General features: G+C 40.9%; 1 protein-coding gene across 1 annotated transcript in view; it reads left to right on the top strand.

Moving 5' to 3' along the window:
* The window catches only part of RASEF (RAS and EF-hand domain containing), an 83,602-nt gene extending 72,064 nt beyond the window's left edge, over positions 1–11,538 (top strand). The window contains exons 15-17 of the mRNA XM_052645325.1: positions 1,256–1,375; positions 4,528–4,604; positions 11,433–11,538. Coding sequence (XP_052501285.1) covers positions 1,256–1,375; positions 4,528–4,604; positions 11,433–11,538 — 303 coding nt within the window. The remainder of the gene's footprint in view (positions 1–1,255; positions 1,376–4,527; positions 4,605–11,432) is intronic.
* The last annotated feature ends 6,492 nt before the right edge of the window (positions 11,539–18,030 follow it).

Genomic DNA, 18,030 nt, shown 5'->3' with positions numbered 1-18,030 from the left:
CTGCAGGTGGTGCAGTCAGGCCGGTCAGACTAGGAGGTCATATTTGAGTCAAGACTTGAAGGAGGTGCCGTTACTTACCCATGTGGCTTTGAGAAGTCTTGGCTGGCTTAAGTGAATATTTGACTAATGGCTTCCATACAATCATGAGCAGTTCCCCACAGAATGCAATTACTTAACACATTAATGGGTGGGGTGTCTAGTCTAGGGGAGGGCTTTTCATTTCCTTCTCCCCTTTGCTTTTACTTCACTCTGATGCATTCTGTTGGAGGAAAATGGTCAGAAGAGAAAGGAAGTATAATTTTAGTTTCAGGGCTCATTTTTGATGCTGTATCAGGTGTGGCACCAAAGTGGGTGAGCAGCCGGCTGTGTTTAGGCGCTGCAAAGAATCATTTCCCCACGTGTCAGTCACCACTGCTGCTTCGCTTGTTTAGGAGCCAAAAGGCTGTTTCTCTAGTCATGTAGTCTTCAGTTCTCATCATAGTCTGCTGAGGGGGCCTTACTGACCCCTTCATTTCAGACAGGGAAATGGAGTCAGAAACAGGAAAAGACTTGCTGGACTTCACGCAGTCACAGCCGGTGAGCAGCCAGGTGGTGGGAGGGGTGCAGTCTCAAACTTACTTCTGCCTCTCACATCTTCCAGTCAGCCAGCCAGCTCCTCTGTGAAGGCCACGACGTGTGCACACGCTAATTAGGGAGCATTATCCTGAGAAACTGGTGCTTTGAATGATTGCTCATCAACTCCTCACAAGAAATATGTTGATCTTTAGGGCCTTTGTATTTTGCTTTTGTCGTAAGCCAGATAGCAGTGAGTGTGGAGCTTTCAGACTCCTTTTTTGTCCTCTGATAGCTGAGGGAATATTTGTGTGTTTTGTACCTGGGGTAATGAAGCCGGCTTGTTATCACCTCTGTTTGGAGTGAAAATTATAGCACATTATGTGAGCACCACAGCTAGATGTAACTCTAGGTGATGCGTCTTGAGTTTGTATCGGTTTCTGTAGTGGCAAGGATGATGGAGTCATTTGGACCTCGGCCCTCACCCTTACAACATCTTATTTAACCTCTCTGAATTTCAGTGTTCTGGTCTGGAAATGGGGAAAAGTCTGTCTCCTTTTAGGGATATTTTGGAGTTTAAAGATATTGTCTATACACCATGTGGCATACAAGGGGCACTCAGAAAGGTAGCTGTTGCTGTCATCATCCTCATAACTTGTCCAGTGTTTCATGTATGCACCGTTTTTTCTTTTCTTCATGGTAGGATGCAGCCCATGAGAGCATTCCTATCATGTTGGTGGGAAACAAGGCTGATCTTCGTGACGCTGCTGAAGCAGAGGGACAAAAATGTGTCCCAGGGTACTTTGGAGAAAAACTGGCCATGGTAAGAGTAACAGTGGGTCCAAACTAGAAGGGGTCTTTCACTTTTCTCTACGTGTGCTGAAAAGGGTGTTTGACAAACCTCCACTCTGTCTGATGGGTCTTCTGTCCTTACACAGACAGAATTCCCAGTGCCCCCTATCCACCCCATGAATGTAAATAATTAACAACAAGAATTAAATCCCCTGTGGGGGTAAAACAATCACGTGATCATTTTCCCCACTGAGTATCAGTGACAAAGAGGAGGCAAAATTCTCCTGTCTTCTTCCTCACTCTTCCCCAGTTCCTGGAATCCTCCTCTAGTCCTGGGATCCAGGTGAAGGAGTAAGAATGGGGGTGTCCTGTTTGGAAAAGTTGACTTTGGTTCCACAGGGTCACTGTGCCGAGGAGCAGCAGACGATGCAGCGTGTCACCTGGGTGACAGGGTGAAGAGAATTCGTAGACATGTTCTTTTTTCTAAGACTTGTACTCAGTTGGAATAGTATAAAATTATTCTTGGTTATGCATTTGTATGAGGAATGGGCCTCATTTCTGTTCAGATTACTGTTGTGGGCAGTGCTTATTCTCTTATCACTGTCATTGTGTCAGAATGCTTCGTGGCCCTCTTATGACTTGTTTTACCCAAACAAGGAATCAGATGGCCCTTGGGTCACATAAGTTCTTACCATAACAGTCTCATTTGACATAGCTATCATTATTGTCTGTCATCATCAATGAAAAGACTGCTCTATAATATAAACAAGTGATATTTTAAAAGAAGTTTCAATTTCCCTATTTTAAGTTGGAATTGTTTCTTATTTTAAATGGTATAACTGTGAGCCAAATATGATAAACATTAAAACTAGGCAATGAAATACAGACAAGATCCATTCAACACATATTTAATTGTATTTACCAAGTGAAAAGTACTTTATTGTGAGCTGAGCAAAGGGTATAGAACAAAAGAGACCATCCTTGCCCTCACATAGTTTACTGTCTAGGGGAGACAGACATTAAACCTATGTAATCCACTCGTCCCCCTAGAGAGCCATCACTCCTGACCGCATGCCAACTTTATTCCTTCTCCAAAATTTCTTATTGATGCCCCAAGGTTTGCTTACTTATTATGCATCTCATGTCCGCCACCCTCCTGCATCCTCAAAGGCCATCTCTATTTCACCCGGTAACATCCTGACTATGAAATTCAGCAGCAGCACTACCCATTTCTACTAGAAATAAGATTCATTTGGGGAATTAGTCTAGCATTTCTGTGGATTGAGGGGGTCATGAGTAAAAGTTTCACAGTAACCTTTCCCCATTGTTTGGCTGTTCCTTTCTCCCTGCTCCAGAGTATCTATCACATCCTCTCCCAGTCCCACACAGGAACCAGGTAAACCACACCTGGCCCCACAGCACACACAGTCCTCCTTTCCGAAAGGAGTTGTTTCCAGCTTGTTAGACAAAGACACAATTCATCAATTACAATTGTGGCAAGTGCCGTGCTGGAAAAATACATGTCAAGAGGTTTTGTAATAGGATTCCTAATGCTGACTTTTTCAGAGTTAGGAAACACTTAATCTCAACTTCAAGGAAGGATTACCTAAAAATCAAAAAGGTAGCTAAAAGTCAGCCTGGTGAAGGGGGTTACTAAGGATATAGGATAACCTAGGTAGTGGTAACAACAGGTGCAAAGGTCCTGAAAATGAACACTCAGTTGTGTCCGACTCTTTGCGACCCCATGGACTGTACAGTCCATGGAATTCTCCAGACCAGAATACTGGAGTGGGTAGCCTTCCCTTCTCCAGGGGATCTTCCCGACCCAGGTAGCAAACCCAGGTGTCCCACATTGCAGTCAGATTCTTTACCCATTGAGCTACAAGGGAAGCCTGCAAAGGTCCTAAGGTGAGAGAAAATTTGGAGCATTGGAGAAATAGAGGGATGGCCAGGGTAACTTGAGCATTGTGAGGGAGAGTGGCCACTGGTAGAACTGAGAGGTTGGCTGGGGCCCCATACAAGCATACCTAGGCCTTGTCAGCCAGGTAAGCATTTCAATATTGCTTGTAAGGGATGGGGAACATCAGAAGGTCTGAAGCAGAAGAGTGATAACAATCAATGACTGTATGTATAACCACTGGGAGGTTAAATAATAAAGGACTAGAAAATGTCCTTTGGTTTTAGCAACACAAAGGCTGCTGAATCTCAATAGAAAAGGACGATAGGGTGAAGAGGGGTGTGTTAGCTGCTGGCCTAAAGGAGACATACCTCTGATGGACATTTAATTCCTGTGTGGTTAGCTTAAGCTATCATTTTATCTCTCTCAAGTTATTTGATAGAGAACATTTGGTGGCATGTGTGACTCTTGGATATAAGAACCTTAAACTATGAAATTTTGTATAGTGGGATGGGTTTTTTTGGGGGGGATGCAAAATAAAAATTCTCTGATTGGGTGGAATATTATTCAGCCATTAAAAAGAATGAAATAATACCATTTGCCGCAACATGGATGGACCAAGAGAGCATCATACTGAGTGAAGTAAGTCAGACAGAGGAGAAAAATTATATGATATCCCTTATATGTGGAATCTAAAAAGAAATTATACAAATGAACTTACTTAAAAGTCAAAAACAGACTCACAGACTTTGAGAAGGAACCTATGGTTGCCACGGGGAAGGTTGGGGGAAAGGGATAGTTAGGGAGTTTGGGATGGACATGTACACACTGCTATATTTAAAAGGGATAACCAGCAAGAACCTACTGTATAGCACATGAAACTCTGCTCAGTGTTATGTGGCAGCCTGGATGAGACAGGGATTTGAGGGAGAGTGGATACATGTATATGTATGGCTGAGTCCCTTTGTTATTCACTTGAAACTATCACAACATTATTTGTTAACTGGATATACCCTAATAAAAAATAAAAAGTTTTTTTAAAAAATTCTTTCGACTAGGAACTGTTACTGGAATAACTAGGCTCATGTGTGTTTTTTTTTTTAAAGTCTTAAAACTTTGAATCCAATTACTTAACTTATTTTTAGCATACTCAACAGGGGAATATTTTTATTTTATTGATTTTAAAAGTGACCATTCCAGGAAACCTAATCAAAGCCTTCATCTAATTGTATATACATATATATATTATATATATATATATATATATTTTTTTTTTTTTTTAACAGACCTATGGGGCATTATTTTGTGAAACAAGCGCCAAAGATGGTTCAAATATAGTGGAAGCTGTTCTCCATCTTGCTCGGTAAAGTTTTGCCTTATATTTGGAAAACTGAATGTAGGATTGAATTTTCACTTAGCTGCTGTATGTGTCAAATATATTGATCATAAAGTGAATCTGTATTGGGGAACACTGTCTTGTCTTTCAGTAGTGGTTGGAGAAACAGTTTTTGAAAAAAACTGGTAATGCTGCTTGTTCCCTGTGAACATTGGGAAAATACTTCTACTGCCAAACAAAAGCAGGCGCACCTGAGATGTCATTGACATTTCTGCAAAATGTCACCACAAAGCTAACAGTTGACATGTATGAATCATTTCCAGGAACCAGATTTTAAACACAAGAGACCATTATGAATATAACTATTATGACATTTTCCAAGGTAAAGGAAAAAAATTTCACAAAGCAAATTGTATATCATGCCAGTTGGAAACATTTTGTTTACATTCTTACCCAGGTAATTTTTAAGCTTAGACAATGGTGTTAATAATAAATAACATTCTGGGATGTGGATTAGAATGAAAACTGCATCATTGAGGAACTCAGATTTAACTGTATTTCAATCTTTGCAGTATTCTTAGGAAATAACAACGTTTTCTGTTAGACTTATTTCTCCTGCTAGTTTTCTGCCACAAGTGAAAAAGATGATTCTTTACTGCTCTAACAATTTAAATATTTAAAAAAAGGAAAAAAAATATAAAAACGTGCATTATCAAAATCCAGCCAATGAACTTTAATTGTTGACAAAGCAAAACCACTTTAGGCATGTAGTTCTTTTTCTGATCATTTGTGAGATTCTGGTTTTTATAAGAATCTTAACTTCAGTAGAATAAAGGGCTCAGCACTACCTTCACCTCAGGTATACATTGCTGCCCCAGCTGAGCAGGAAAGGAAGCTGCAGCTAAGGCGCTCTGCGTGGCTGAGGGCTTCTGCCCAGCACGCTGGAGGAGTGTAGTGTCAGGAGGCTCAAAGTCCAATCTTAAATCTGCCCCGAACAGCTGTGGAGTCTTGACTAAGTCCGACATTTCTAATCTGTAAAATGAGGGAAGGGGCTAAAGAAAATGATCCATAAGGCTTTCCAGTCCTGACAGCCTATGAGTCCATAGATAAGTGTGTTGAGTCAGCCTAGCAGCCACCCTGTTTACAATGTAGCTTTACTTAAAACAGCTATGTGCAGAAGCATTTTGATAACAAGGTCACTTCTTGTGAATCACTCATCAGAGAGCTTTTTAAATTGTTGTTGAGACCTCTAGGTTACTTATGTTAACAATATGTTAAATAGGAAAATTATAAATAAAGCAAATCTGTAGAGCCTTTAATTTGCTTTATACCGTGTCATCTGATTGTTTGTCAAAGTACCAAGTCTTAAATGAAAATGGTTTCGTTTCCACCAGTAAGATTACTTTAAAAAGTTTTACAGCCTTCAAAATATTGTGTATAATGCAAAACATTAATTCTTGGCTTGATCTCATAAGATAGTTCCCATAATTCCATTCCATACCATGTCATGTCTTAAAACCTGAACTAGAAAAGTTTATGGATTTGCACTGTCTGAAACAGTGTTTGTTTTTAAAGGGAGGCCATAAATGTTTGGTTAACAACCTGAATTCCTTTGCCTTTTCTTGAAAAACCTCTCAATCCCAGGAAAAGTCGTTCCTAGAAATTCAGTTTCCCTGTAGGGCTGACAGGACATTCATTCCATCTACTGTCCATCAGTACGTCAGTCTGCCACCACTAGAGCCACAGGCTTTAAACATTTTGCAATAGATTCAAGTACAACAGGCATCAAATTGGTCAGTGGCCTGAAATTGGAGAAAAACATAAAAAGCTCAGGCTGATATATTAGTTCAGCACCGTTGCTGAACCCACTGGGTGTAAATCTGTCCATAAGACTGATTCATTTAAAATGCTGTTAAGCATATGGCAGTTTGGGGTGAAGTGATTTAGTTTTCCCAACCTTAAACCTGTTTTAGATGTTTGGAATTATATTTTCCTGATTCCCTTAAAGTGGGAGTGCCTGCATTTTGAGTAGATTTAAGGAAACTGAAGGCCAAGTGAAAAATACAGCCTGTTTTTCTCCCTTAATATTTGCTTTCAAGGTTCAGTAATGTCTGCATTATTATGAGTGCTCAGCATGAAGGCCTTGTAGAGATATCAGGATATGTAAGATAGGCTGTGCAATTTAAAATTAGAGGAAAAAAAGAAAAATATGACCAGGCAGCCATATGATACATAGCTGATAGGGGCCTGTTGGACCTCCCAGAAGAGAGAGATGTGAGTTGTCTTGTGAAGATACTGTGTTTACTGTACCCATTGTACAGATAAGAAAACTGAGGATTAGAAAGTTTTATCTGCTTGCTCAAAGTGACACAGCTACTAAGTGGCAAAATTAGGACTTTGTACTACTTTGAATCTCTGATTTGCCTTTTAAATGCTGGCAATTTCAGGATTCTATTTTGCACTCTCTTGTTCTTACTTTCTCTGCCTAATGTCTTCCATCCCCATGGTTCCTAAAACTGTGTCTAGACAGTGATTTCCAATTTCTATATTTTTAACTCCCATCTTTTTTAAAATTCCATGTTCCCACCCACCAACAAATAGAAATTCCATAGGTCTGACTGACCCAACATAGCTAAATCCTAATGTGTTTTCTATAAAATTGTTCTTCACTCTATACTCCCCTTTTCAGGAAACTATTAACATTATAATAATTAAAAAACAAATAGTAACCTAGAGTCAGTCTTGACTCCTTCCTCTTTCTTCATCATCTGCCTCTAGTGGGTTCTGAGGCCCTAATGATTCAGTGACCTCTCTGCACTTTTTCTTCAATCTGTCCATATTCTTTCTCTAATCAGGGTGATCTTTGTAAATAAAAATCCAATTAATACTTTCCTGCTTGCACCCCACATTGGTGTCCAACCTACAGCAAAGAACCCAGTCTCTTTTAGCAAGTGGCTAACAGTCCCCCAGAGCCAGATCTCAGCTACCTTTCTGTTTGCATCTCTTCTTGCTTCCCAAATGAATGATAATCTCTAGACACAGCAAACTTTGCCTCCAGTCATGGCCAGGTTCTTTTATTCCTCTTTGTCTCTTTGTAAGCTGTTCCCCGAACCTGGAACCTCCCTTCCTCTTTAAATGAATTCCTATCCTGCCAGTAGGTCGGCTCCGCTGTGCTTGTGTGTTAGCAGCTTTCAGGACCTGGTAACGATTTATTTAGAAGATACCTGGCTCTCTCTCAGAGCTCACTAGTTGAGGATCCCAGAGCCTGGCATAAGTCAGAGACTTGTTGAATGACCCAGTGGTCAAGCTTTTGCATTTGGAAGCTGTGTTAGTTTTCTGTTGTCACTGTAACAAATTCCTACTAACCTAGTGGCTTAAGCAATACAAATATAGTTCAGGAGGTCATAAATCTGAACCAGGTCTTACAGGGTGTTACGGGTTGAACTGTGTATCCTCCTTCTTTTCCTGAGTCTTTGTTTCCTCATCTGTGAAGACAGTGATGCTCACCTGTCATATCACAGTGTGTGTGTTGTAATAAGGACTTAAGTGAAAATGTGTAGCATAGCATTTATTAACTGGTCTTCAGCAAGAACTAGTGCACATCAGCTCCTTCTGGGGCTGTGCTGACCAGCTTAGTGGCCACTATCCACTGGAAGTGTGGTTATCCAAGCCGAGATGTGCTAGGTGTATTAAATAAATACTGAGTTTTGAAGTCAGTATAAAAATTGTAAAATACCTCATGACTATTTTTATTGGTAACATGCTGAAGTGATAGTATTGTTGTAATACCAAGTTGATTAAAATATATTAATGAAATTAATTTCACCTATTTCTCTTTACACTTTTTACTGTGGCTGCTAAAAACTTTTAAATTACATATATGAATTACATTCTATTAAATAGCACTGCTGTGCTGGGAACATGCCAGTTCCCAGGATCTGGGAACAAAGCACACAAAATGTAGTACCCCGGGAACAATACCAACTTTTATTTTCTGAAATTACCAGGAGAGACTGGATCTCACTGGAGGGGCCTTGACTGCTCTCCCTCAGATGTTTCATGCATTTACGGTCATGGCAGGGTTTGCTGTGTGTTGCCAAGGTGCTCCTTCCTGTGGCATCTCAGCCCCCAGGACCTCTCTGCTATTCTCTATCCAGTGAGGAGCCCTCGGCCTCTTACATGGCAGCTCAAAATGATCAGGCCTTATTAATGCCTCATGTGGAAGTGCCAGCACACCATTCCCTCGCCATTCCATTGGACTGAGCAGTTACAGAGCCGGTCCTGACCACGGGGGAGCCGCACAAGCTTCATTCACCACTAGTGGGGGAATGGCAGACACTGACAGGCAAGGTGGAATTCTCTGTGGCCATCTTGGGGACAAGCTGTCACACACTCCACACCACATGACATTTTCATTCAGCTTGTCTAAGGTGGAACTTCAGAATGTGTGTATTACACAAGCATCCCCAGGGGTAGGAGACTTTCTTAGGGGGCATGGAGACTTCACAGGATCATGGAGATCTTTGGTGCAGTGTTGCCTGAGTTCAGTTCAGTTCAGTTCAGTTGCTCAGTTGTGTCTGACTCTTTGCGACCCCATGAATTGCTGCACGCCCAGGCCTCCCTGTCCATCACCAACTTCCAGAGTTCACTCAAACTCAGGTCCATCGAGTTGGTGATACCATCCAGCCCTCTCATCCTCTGGCGTCCCCTTCTTCTCCTGCCCCCAGTCCCTCCCAGCATCAAAGTCTTTTCCAATGAGTCAACTCTTCGCATGAGGTGGCCAAAGTATTGGAGTTTCAGCTTTAGCATCAATCCTTCCAGTGAACACCCAGGACTGATCTCCTTCAGAATGGACTGCTTGGATCTCCTTGCAGTCCAAGGGACTCTCAAGAGTCTTCTCCAACACCACAGTTCAAAAGCCATCAATTCTTCGGCGCTCAGCTTTCTTCACAGTCCAACTCTCACATCCATACATAACTACTGGAAAAACCATAGCCTTGACTAGATGGACCTGTGTTGGCAAAGTAATGTCTCTGCTTTTGAATATGCTATCTAGGTTGGTCATAACTTTCCTTCCAAGGAGTAAGCGCGTTTTAATTTCATGGCTGCAGTCACCATCTGCAGTGATTTTGGAGCCCCGAAAAATAAAGTCTGACACTGTTTCCACTGTTTCCCCATCTGTTTGCCATGAAGTGATAAGACCAGATGCCATGATCTTCGTTTCCTGAATGTTGAGCTTTAAACCAGCTTTTTCACTCTCCTCTTTCACTTTCATCAAGAGGCTTTTTAGTTCCTCTTCACTTTCTGCCATAAGAGTGGTGTCATCTGCATATCTGAGGTTATTGATATTTCTCCTGGCAGTCTTGATTCCAGCTTGTGTTTCTTCCAGCCCAGCGTTTCTCATGATGTACTCTGCATATAAGTTAAATAAGCACGGTGACAATATACAGCCTTGACGGACTCTTTTTCCTATTTGGAACCAATCTGTTGTTCCATATCCAGTTCTAACTGCTGCTTCCTGACCTGCATACAGATTTCTCAAGAGGCAGGTCAGGTGGTCTGTTATTCCCATCTCTTTCAGAATTTTCCATAGTTTATTGTGATCCACACAGTCAAAGGCTTCGGCATAGTCAATAAAACAGAAATAGATGTTTTTCTGGAACTCTCTTGCTTTTTTGATGATCCAGAAGATGTTGGCAATTTGATCTCTGGTTCCTCTGCCTTTTCTAAAACCAGCTTGAACATCTGGAAGTTCACGGTTCACGTATTGGCTGAAGCCTGGCTTGGAGAATTTTGAGCATTACTTTACTAGCGTGTGAGATAAGTGCAATTGTGTGGTAGTTTGAGCCTTCTTTGGCATTGCCTTTCTTTGGGATTGGAATGAAAACTGACCTTTTCCAGTCCTGTGGCCACTGCTGAGTTTTCCAAATTTGCTGGTATATTGAGTGCAGCACTTTCACAGCATCATCTTTCAGGATTTGAAATAGCTCAACTGAAATTCCATCACCTCCACTAGCTTTGTTCGTAGTGATGCTTTCTAAGGCCCACTTGACTTCACATTCTAGGATGTCTGGCTCTAGGTGAGTGATCACACCATCGTGATTATCTTGGTCATGAAGATCTTTTTTGTACAGTTCTTCTGTGTGTTCTTGCCACCTCTTCTTAATATCTTCTGCTTCTGTTGGGTCCATACCATTTCTGTCCTTTATCGAGCCCATCTTTGCATGAAGTGTTCCTCTGTTAATTCTAAAAGTGCCTCTGTTCATTCTAAAAAAAATTTAGGAAGACACAAAAGGATTTTTTGGATTTTAACTATCTGCTGTTATCTCCATGATCAAGTATTATTTCAAAATGGTTATAAAGCCATCATTGTTTTTGTTAATGTTAAGCATTAGCTGGGAGTGGAAACTAGGTTCCAGAGCTGTGTGTGTGGCAGACTATACACCATGCATAACCACAGGAGCGAGCAACAGTAGTCTGTATGCATGTGTGTATGCACCTGGGTATGTGTTTCTGTGTACATGCATGAGTGTGTAGCCTACTGTTCAGAATGCAGATGGCTGGAGCTCACCTGCATGGTTGCAATCCAAGTTCTGCCACTTCTTCAGCTATGTGACCTAAGGGAAATTTCTTAACGTTTTTTGTTTGCCTTCATTTTCTCACATATAAAATGAGACACAGTAAAATCATACCTGTGAGGATTAAATGTCAACACCTACAAAGCATTTAGCACCCTGTCTGGATGGCACACAGCAAGTGCTTAGCAGTGCAATTTTATTTCTACCGAGTTGTTTATGGTTCTATTTAGTACCTCAGTAATCTTCTCTGTCTGTATGTCTCTCTTTCTCTCTCCAGGGAAGTGAAAAAAAGAACTGATGAGGATGACAGCAAATCCATTACCAATCTGAGTGGCACTAGTTCCAAAAAGTCAACCCAGATGAAGAACTGTTGCAATGGTTAACTCCAAACCCTCCTTGGCCCATGAAGCCTTCATTCCCAGAGTACTGAGTGTACATGACTTATTTGCTTCTTCCATGAAGTGGTACATCCTACAGACACTTGCGTGGAAAGTTACAGTGTGGGGAATCTGAACTGTGTTCTCGGTCCCTCCAGAACCTCGGCTCTTTTTTGCTGTTTCAATGAGTGATTTGGGCCCCCTGGTTAAATATGCCTGCCTTATCTTTAGAAAGTCTTTTATGCTCAGATCAAAGCTATAAAAGAAATTCACTGACATAATTAGATTCATGTGGTAGATGACATTTACTTCCAATATTCAGTACTATTGGGTTGGCCACAAAGTTCGTTCAGGTTTTTCTCCATTTTATAGGAAACCCCAAACAAACTTTTTCGTCAACCCAATAGAAAACTAGTAAAAGGGGGTTACCTTCCTACCTTTGCTGTAAACTAGCCTTCTGGTCTTGAACCTGTCACCAGCCCACATTAGATCCATTTCCTCATCTGTAAACAAGCAGCTTGGCCTTTCAGGCCTCAGCTCTCTCAGCTCTGAAGCTCTTTAAGGAGTGAGGAGGAGAGTGTGATGGCCCACGGTTTATAAGGACTCTGGTCGTTCATCTTTTTAAATATTTAAGTATCAGTTTTTCTCACTTCTTGTACAAGAACAGAATTTAATTGAGAAAAAAGAAAGGTAATGTTTTATGCTCCAGTGGAGACAGAAAAATCTATTGTCTTATATATAAAGAAAACATTTGGGGGACAAAAATAGTTTGTATATTAAAGAGGGTATTTTATAATCTCAAAATACTTATAAAGACCATGGTTTGAATTCACTGCTAAAATTCTAATGAAAAATATAAAGCCACATGCTACTGAAAATACAATGCCCAGGAAAGTTGTCCTACTTCACTTTAAAAAAAAAAAAAAAAAAAACCCAGCAAGAGACTGCAGGTGCTGGTGAAAGGGAGTAATTGAGAGTGACTATTAATGGGTATATATAGTTTCTTTGGGGATGAAGAGAATGTTCTGGAATTATATTGTGCTAATGTTGCACAACTTTGTGAATATACTAAAATCCACTAAATTGTATACTTTAAATGGTGAATGTTATGGTATGTGAACTATATAGGTGTATATATATAGTTTTTAAAATATACTAGTTTATCATTTTGCCAAATGAAAATATGCAAATTCAAACCTCCCCATGGCTTAAGAGCATAATCTCTTTTCTATAACAGATACACTAACACCTTGGCTGCCAGCATTCACATCCTTAAATAATGAACAGTGAAAGAAATGTTCTGTGTAGTTTTGAAAAATCATCTCTTTTGGAGGGGAATTGTGGTTAGGGTACAGGTGAGTCAGTCCTTTGTCTGAGGTGACTCGGGACTCATCCTCACCAACAGCCTCAGGGGTCTTGCTCTCCTTAAAAGCTGTGCTGCCTCCCAGACTTCCCCACTGAAATGTCTCCAAAAGCCAAAGGAGTCAATACCTGACCCCAGGGGTGGGTCAGCGAGGTGTGGTCTTTGGTTTCAATTTTCAGTGGCCAGAACCAACTAAGTTATTCCCAGCCAGAGACTTGAACTTAATGTGATTCATAGGTCCAGGCCCCAAGTAGCCTGCTGAAAAAAATAATAGGTCTTATTTATTGTACTATGTGAGCTAAAAACATCCCTCTTATAGAATTAAAACAACTCTACTTCTAATTTTTATGATCAGACCTTAAATTCTCCAAGGTTTTTGTTTTTTTTTTTTTAGTGAAAATTGGGTAGTATGTTAACACAGCTTATAAATAGCCACAACATCCATTTAGCTTTTCAAAGTGTGCCTTCTCTCTACTGGTGAGATCTAGTTCAGTTTTGTTCTTTTTCACTGGGAAGTTGGTTCTGTCTTCAACAGCTCTACCATGGATTCCTGTTTCCTGTTTTTTGGTCCCAGAGGGGAAAAAAAAAGTTTACATTTTTTACTAAAAAGAAATACCTTGCTGGTGGGGAACTGTCAAACTGATTCAGGGAGGGATGGTTATTTTTGTGCCATGGTGCGATGAAAATTTTACCACTGCTGTTTGCCTCGGTGGCATCTGTGGAGCCCAGGTTAAAACAGACCTAACAGACCTGTGTGTTGATATATGGTATTCAAGTTTAGGAGTTTGGTGCAGTTGCACAAAACTGTGTTAGTATACATGTTACTGTGTTGTCTTTATTTATTTTCCCCCCCAGTGTCTATATTTGTCTTACAATATGTATATAATAGTATATACCTTTGATACAGAAGTATTATCTTGGTCTTTGCTTCTGGACTATATGGGCAGTAACCCAAACTGATTAGATCACATAGGTGCCTATGATAAATGAAGCAAACATCTTTAACTATCTTAACGTGGATAAATATTTTTGCAACAAAATTCAAATTAGACTTACAACTTTCAGCTTAGACTTACAGCTCTGGTTAGCTATCCTATTTAAAGAAAAGCTACTGCTAGCTCTTTCACTGCCCTGCTAGGAAACTATGTTTATTACCAACATTTGATTTTATGAAGCTGTTCCCAAATTTAGAGGGTTTTTTTTGGTAATAACAAAAACAGATAGTGTTTTTAACTTGAACTTAATTTGTTACTCTACTCATCTTGTCTCAATTACTCCTTGTAGAGATTTTAAAATCACAATTACACTACACTCTTTTTTATGTATCCTGACACACTGGGTATTATTTTAGTTTCGACATGAAAAGAACACTGGCTATAGAGACATTTTTCCCTGTTAACTTTTAGCCTCGTGCATTTTCATAATTTATTTTTTTCTACTTGCTGCTTTATATGACATATGTGACATCTCATTATTTAATACTAAATGTGATTTGCATAAGGCCCAAACCACACAACCCTCTTGCTGAAGATAAAATTGAGCTTAAAGATTTATTTTCATATTTGTACAGTGATTAGCTTCAGAGTCATGGTTTTTGTGGGCTTTTATTATATGTATGTGTAAGAAATTTCATACATATATATTAAGAAGACCTCTAAGTAATGAAATAATTATTTTATTATTTTGATTTACATGGTTTACATTTTCATAATATTGGCTGTATTTCATTTATACTGTTTCTCTTCAAACCACTAATAATTATCCTATAATGTGTAATTTATGGTAGTACAAATGTCTAAAGAATACATTATGTTTTCTGCATCATAAATTCAGTTAAAAAAAAAAACACTTGCTTTGGTCTTCTTGTATTTCCTCCAGCTTTGCTTCAGGCATTGCTGAATTAATTTTAGTTCTAGGATGTGCCTACATGAAACTGCGCCTCTAAAACCCTGGCCCGGGCAACTAGCTGGGGAAGAAAAGGGTGGTGTGTGGTACCGTGGCACATCTCGTCCTCTCGACCAGCGGGGCTACAGGTTGACTAGCTTTGGGGTGTGATATCCAGGAGTAGTGAGGCTTTAGTAGAAAACTGGCAGGACATACTCTGGCCATTCTCATGACCTTGGGTTAGCCCCTTCTCTGACACCCCTCTGTACACCTGCCAACAACACCCTGCCTAGCTAACTCCTGCTTCTCCTTCTAAACATCACTTCCTTCAGGAAGTTTCCCTGCTCATCCTGGTTTGGATCCGGCTGCCTGCTCTCACTTGTTTAGTACCCTTTCTAACTGGTCAGCATCCTTACTGACCTCATACTTGTTTAACTAGACATATTCTTTGAGCTTTATCCCTGTTGTTTGCTGCTGCCTCCCCTCTGCTATACACAGTGCTCGAATGGGTGATCAAAGAAAACTGTTTAAATAAGGCAGGCTTTGCAGAGTTTCTGCAGACACACATACACAGAGACATACACAACAGAATAACAGGCAGTACATTGTAGTGGCCACAGGTCTGAGCTCTGTAGCCAGCCGGCTTGGGTTTGAACCTTGCCTCATGAACCTTCTAGTCAGTAACTGTGAATAAGGAGCTTATTTAACCTTTGTGTAACCCCAGCTTCTTCACTGGTAAAACAGAGATGATAACAGTACCTTTTTCATGGAGTGGTTATGAGGACTAAATAAGTGTATGTAAGGAAAGTGCTGAGAACAGTACATGGCACTTTGATCAGTTTAGTTCAATCGCTCAGTCATGTCCAACTCTTTGTGACCCCATGGACTGCAGCACCTCAGGCTTCCCTGTCCTTCACAGTCTCCCAGAGCTTGCTGAAACTCATGTCCATTCAGTGGTGTCGTCCAACCATCTCATCCTCTGTTGTCCCCTTCTGCCTTCAATTTTTACCAACATCAGGGTCTTTTCCAGTGAGTCGGCTCTTCGCATCAGATGGCCAAAGTATTGGAGCTTTAGCTTCAGCATCAGTCCTTCCAGTGAATATTCAGGGTTGGTTTCCTTTAGGATTGACTGGTTTGATCTCCTTGCAGTCCAAAGAACTCTCAGGAGTCTTCTCCAACACCACAGCAAAAGCATCAATTCTTAGGCGCTCAGCCTTCTTTATGGTCCAACTCTCACATCCATACATGACTATTGGAAAAACTATAGCTTTAACTAGATGGACCTCTGTTGGCAAAGTGATGTCTGTGTTTTTTAATACGCTATCTAGGTTTGTCATAGCTTTTCTTCCAAGGAGCAAGCATCTTAATTTCATGGCTGCGGTGATTTTGGAGCCCAAGAAAATTAAGTCTGTCACTGTTTCCATTGTTTCCCCATCTGTTGCCATAAAGTGATGGGACCAGATGCCATGATCTTAGTTTTTTGAATGTTGAGTTTTAAGCCAGCTTTTTCACTCTCCTCTTTCACTTCATCAGGAGGCTCTTTAGTTCCTCTTAGCTTTCTGCCATAAAGGTGGTGTAGATTAATTTTTGCCCTTTTGATTACTGTGTATCTCAGCATGTTCCTCTTAGGGTTTAACCTGCCTGGGACTCTCTGTGCTTGGAGAGCAACATGGACTTGGTTGACTATTTCCCATATTAGGATTTTCAGCTATTATCTCTTCAAATATTTTCTCAGGTCCTTTTTTCTCCTTCTGGGACCCTCTATAATGCTAATGTTGGTGAGTTTAATGTTGTCACAGAGGGGTCTTACACAGTCTTTGTTTTATTTCATTCTTTTTTTTATAGTCTCTTCTGTAGCAGTGATTTCCACCATTTTGTCCTCCAGGTCATTTATCCATTCTGCCTCAATTATTCTGCTATTGATTAGTTCTAGTATATTCATTTCATCTCTCCTTGTTCTTTAGTTCTTCTAGGTCTTTGGTAAACATTTCTTGCATCTTCTCCATTCTGTTTCCAAGATCCTGGATCAACTTCACTATCATCATTCTGAATTCTTTTTCTGGAAGCTTGCCTGTCTCCACTTCATTTAGTTGTTTTTCTTGTCACTTCATCTGGGACATAACCTTCTGCTTTTTCTTCCTGATTAACTTTCTTTAATGTGGTTTTGGTTCTAGCCTCTTCAGAAGAAGCCCTTTGGTGGATGAGGCTAAGAAGCTTGTGTAAGCTTCCTGATGGGAGGGGCTGGAGGTGAGTACTGGGTCTTGCTCTAGTAGGCAGGGCCATGCTTTAGTAAAGCTTTAACCCAATTATCTGCTGATGGGTTGCACTCTCTCCTTGTTAGTTGTTTAGCCTGAGGCAACCCAGCCCAAGCATCTGTGGGCTCTATGATAGGGTTATTGATGACCTCATGCCAAGGGGCACCTTCCAGGACTGCTGCTACCAGTGCCCCTGTTCCCAAGGTGAGCCACTGCTGACCCACACCTCCACAGGAGACCCTCCAACTCCAGCAGGCAGGTCTGGCTCAGTCTCCTGTGGGGTCAGTGCTTCTTTCCCTTGGGTCTTGGTGCGGACAAGATTTTGTTTGTACCCTCCAAGACTGGAGTCTCTGTGTTACCCAGTCCTGTGGAAGTCCTATAATCAAATCCCACTGGCCCTCAAGGTTAGATTCCCTAGGGATTCCCAGTCTCTTTGCCAGATTCCCAAGCTGGGAAGCCTGACACGGGGCTCAGAACCTTCACAACAGTGGGAGAACTTCTTTGCTATTATTGTTCTCCAGTTTGCGGGTTGCCCACCTGCCAGGTATGGCATTTGATTTTATTTGGTTGCACCCCTCCATCATCTTATTACCGCTTCTTTGTCTTTAGATGTGGTGTTTTTTTGTTTTTGTTTTTGGTTTTTTTTGGTGGATTCCAGTGTCTTCCTATGGAGAAGGCAATGGCACCCTACTCTAGTACTCTTGCCTGGAAAATCCCATGGATGGAGGAGCCTGGTAGGCTGCAGTCCATGGGGTAGCTGAGAGTTGGACACTACTGAGCGACTTCACTTTCACGCATTGGAGAGGGAAATGGCAACCCATTCAGTGTTCTTGCCTGGAGAATCCCAGGGATGGGGGAGCCTGGTGGGCTACCGTCTATGGGGTCGCACAGAGTCAGACACGACTGAAGTGACTTAGCAGCAGCAGTGTCTTCCTATTGATAGTTGTTCAACAGCTAGTTGTGATTTTGGTTGCTCTCACAGAAGATGAGTGTATG

The sequence above is a fragment of the Budorcas taxicolor genome, chromosome 8, assembly GCF_023091745.1.
Source record: "Budorcas taxicolor isolate Tak-1 chromosome 8, Takin1.1, whole genome shotgun sequence".
Classification (NCBI taxonomy): Eukaryota; Metazoa; Chordata; class Mammalia; order Artiodactyla; family Bovidae; genus Budorcas; species Budorcas taxicolor.
This window is presented reverse-complemented; position numbering and strand designations above follow the sequence as displayed.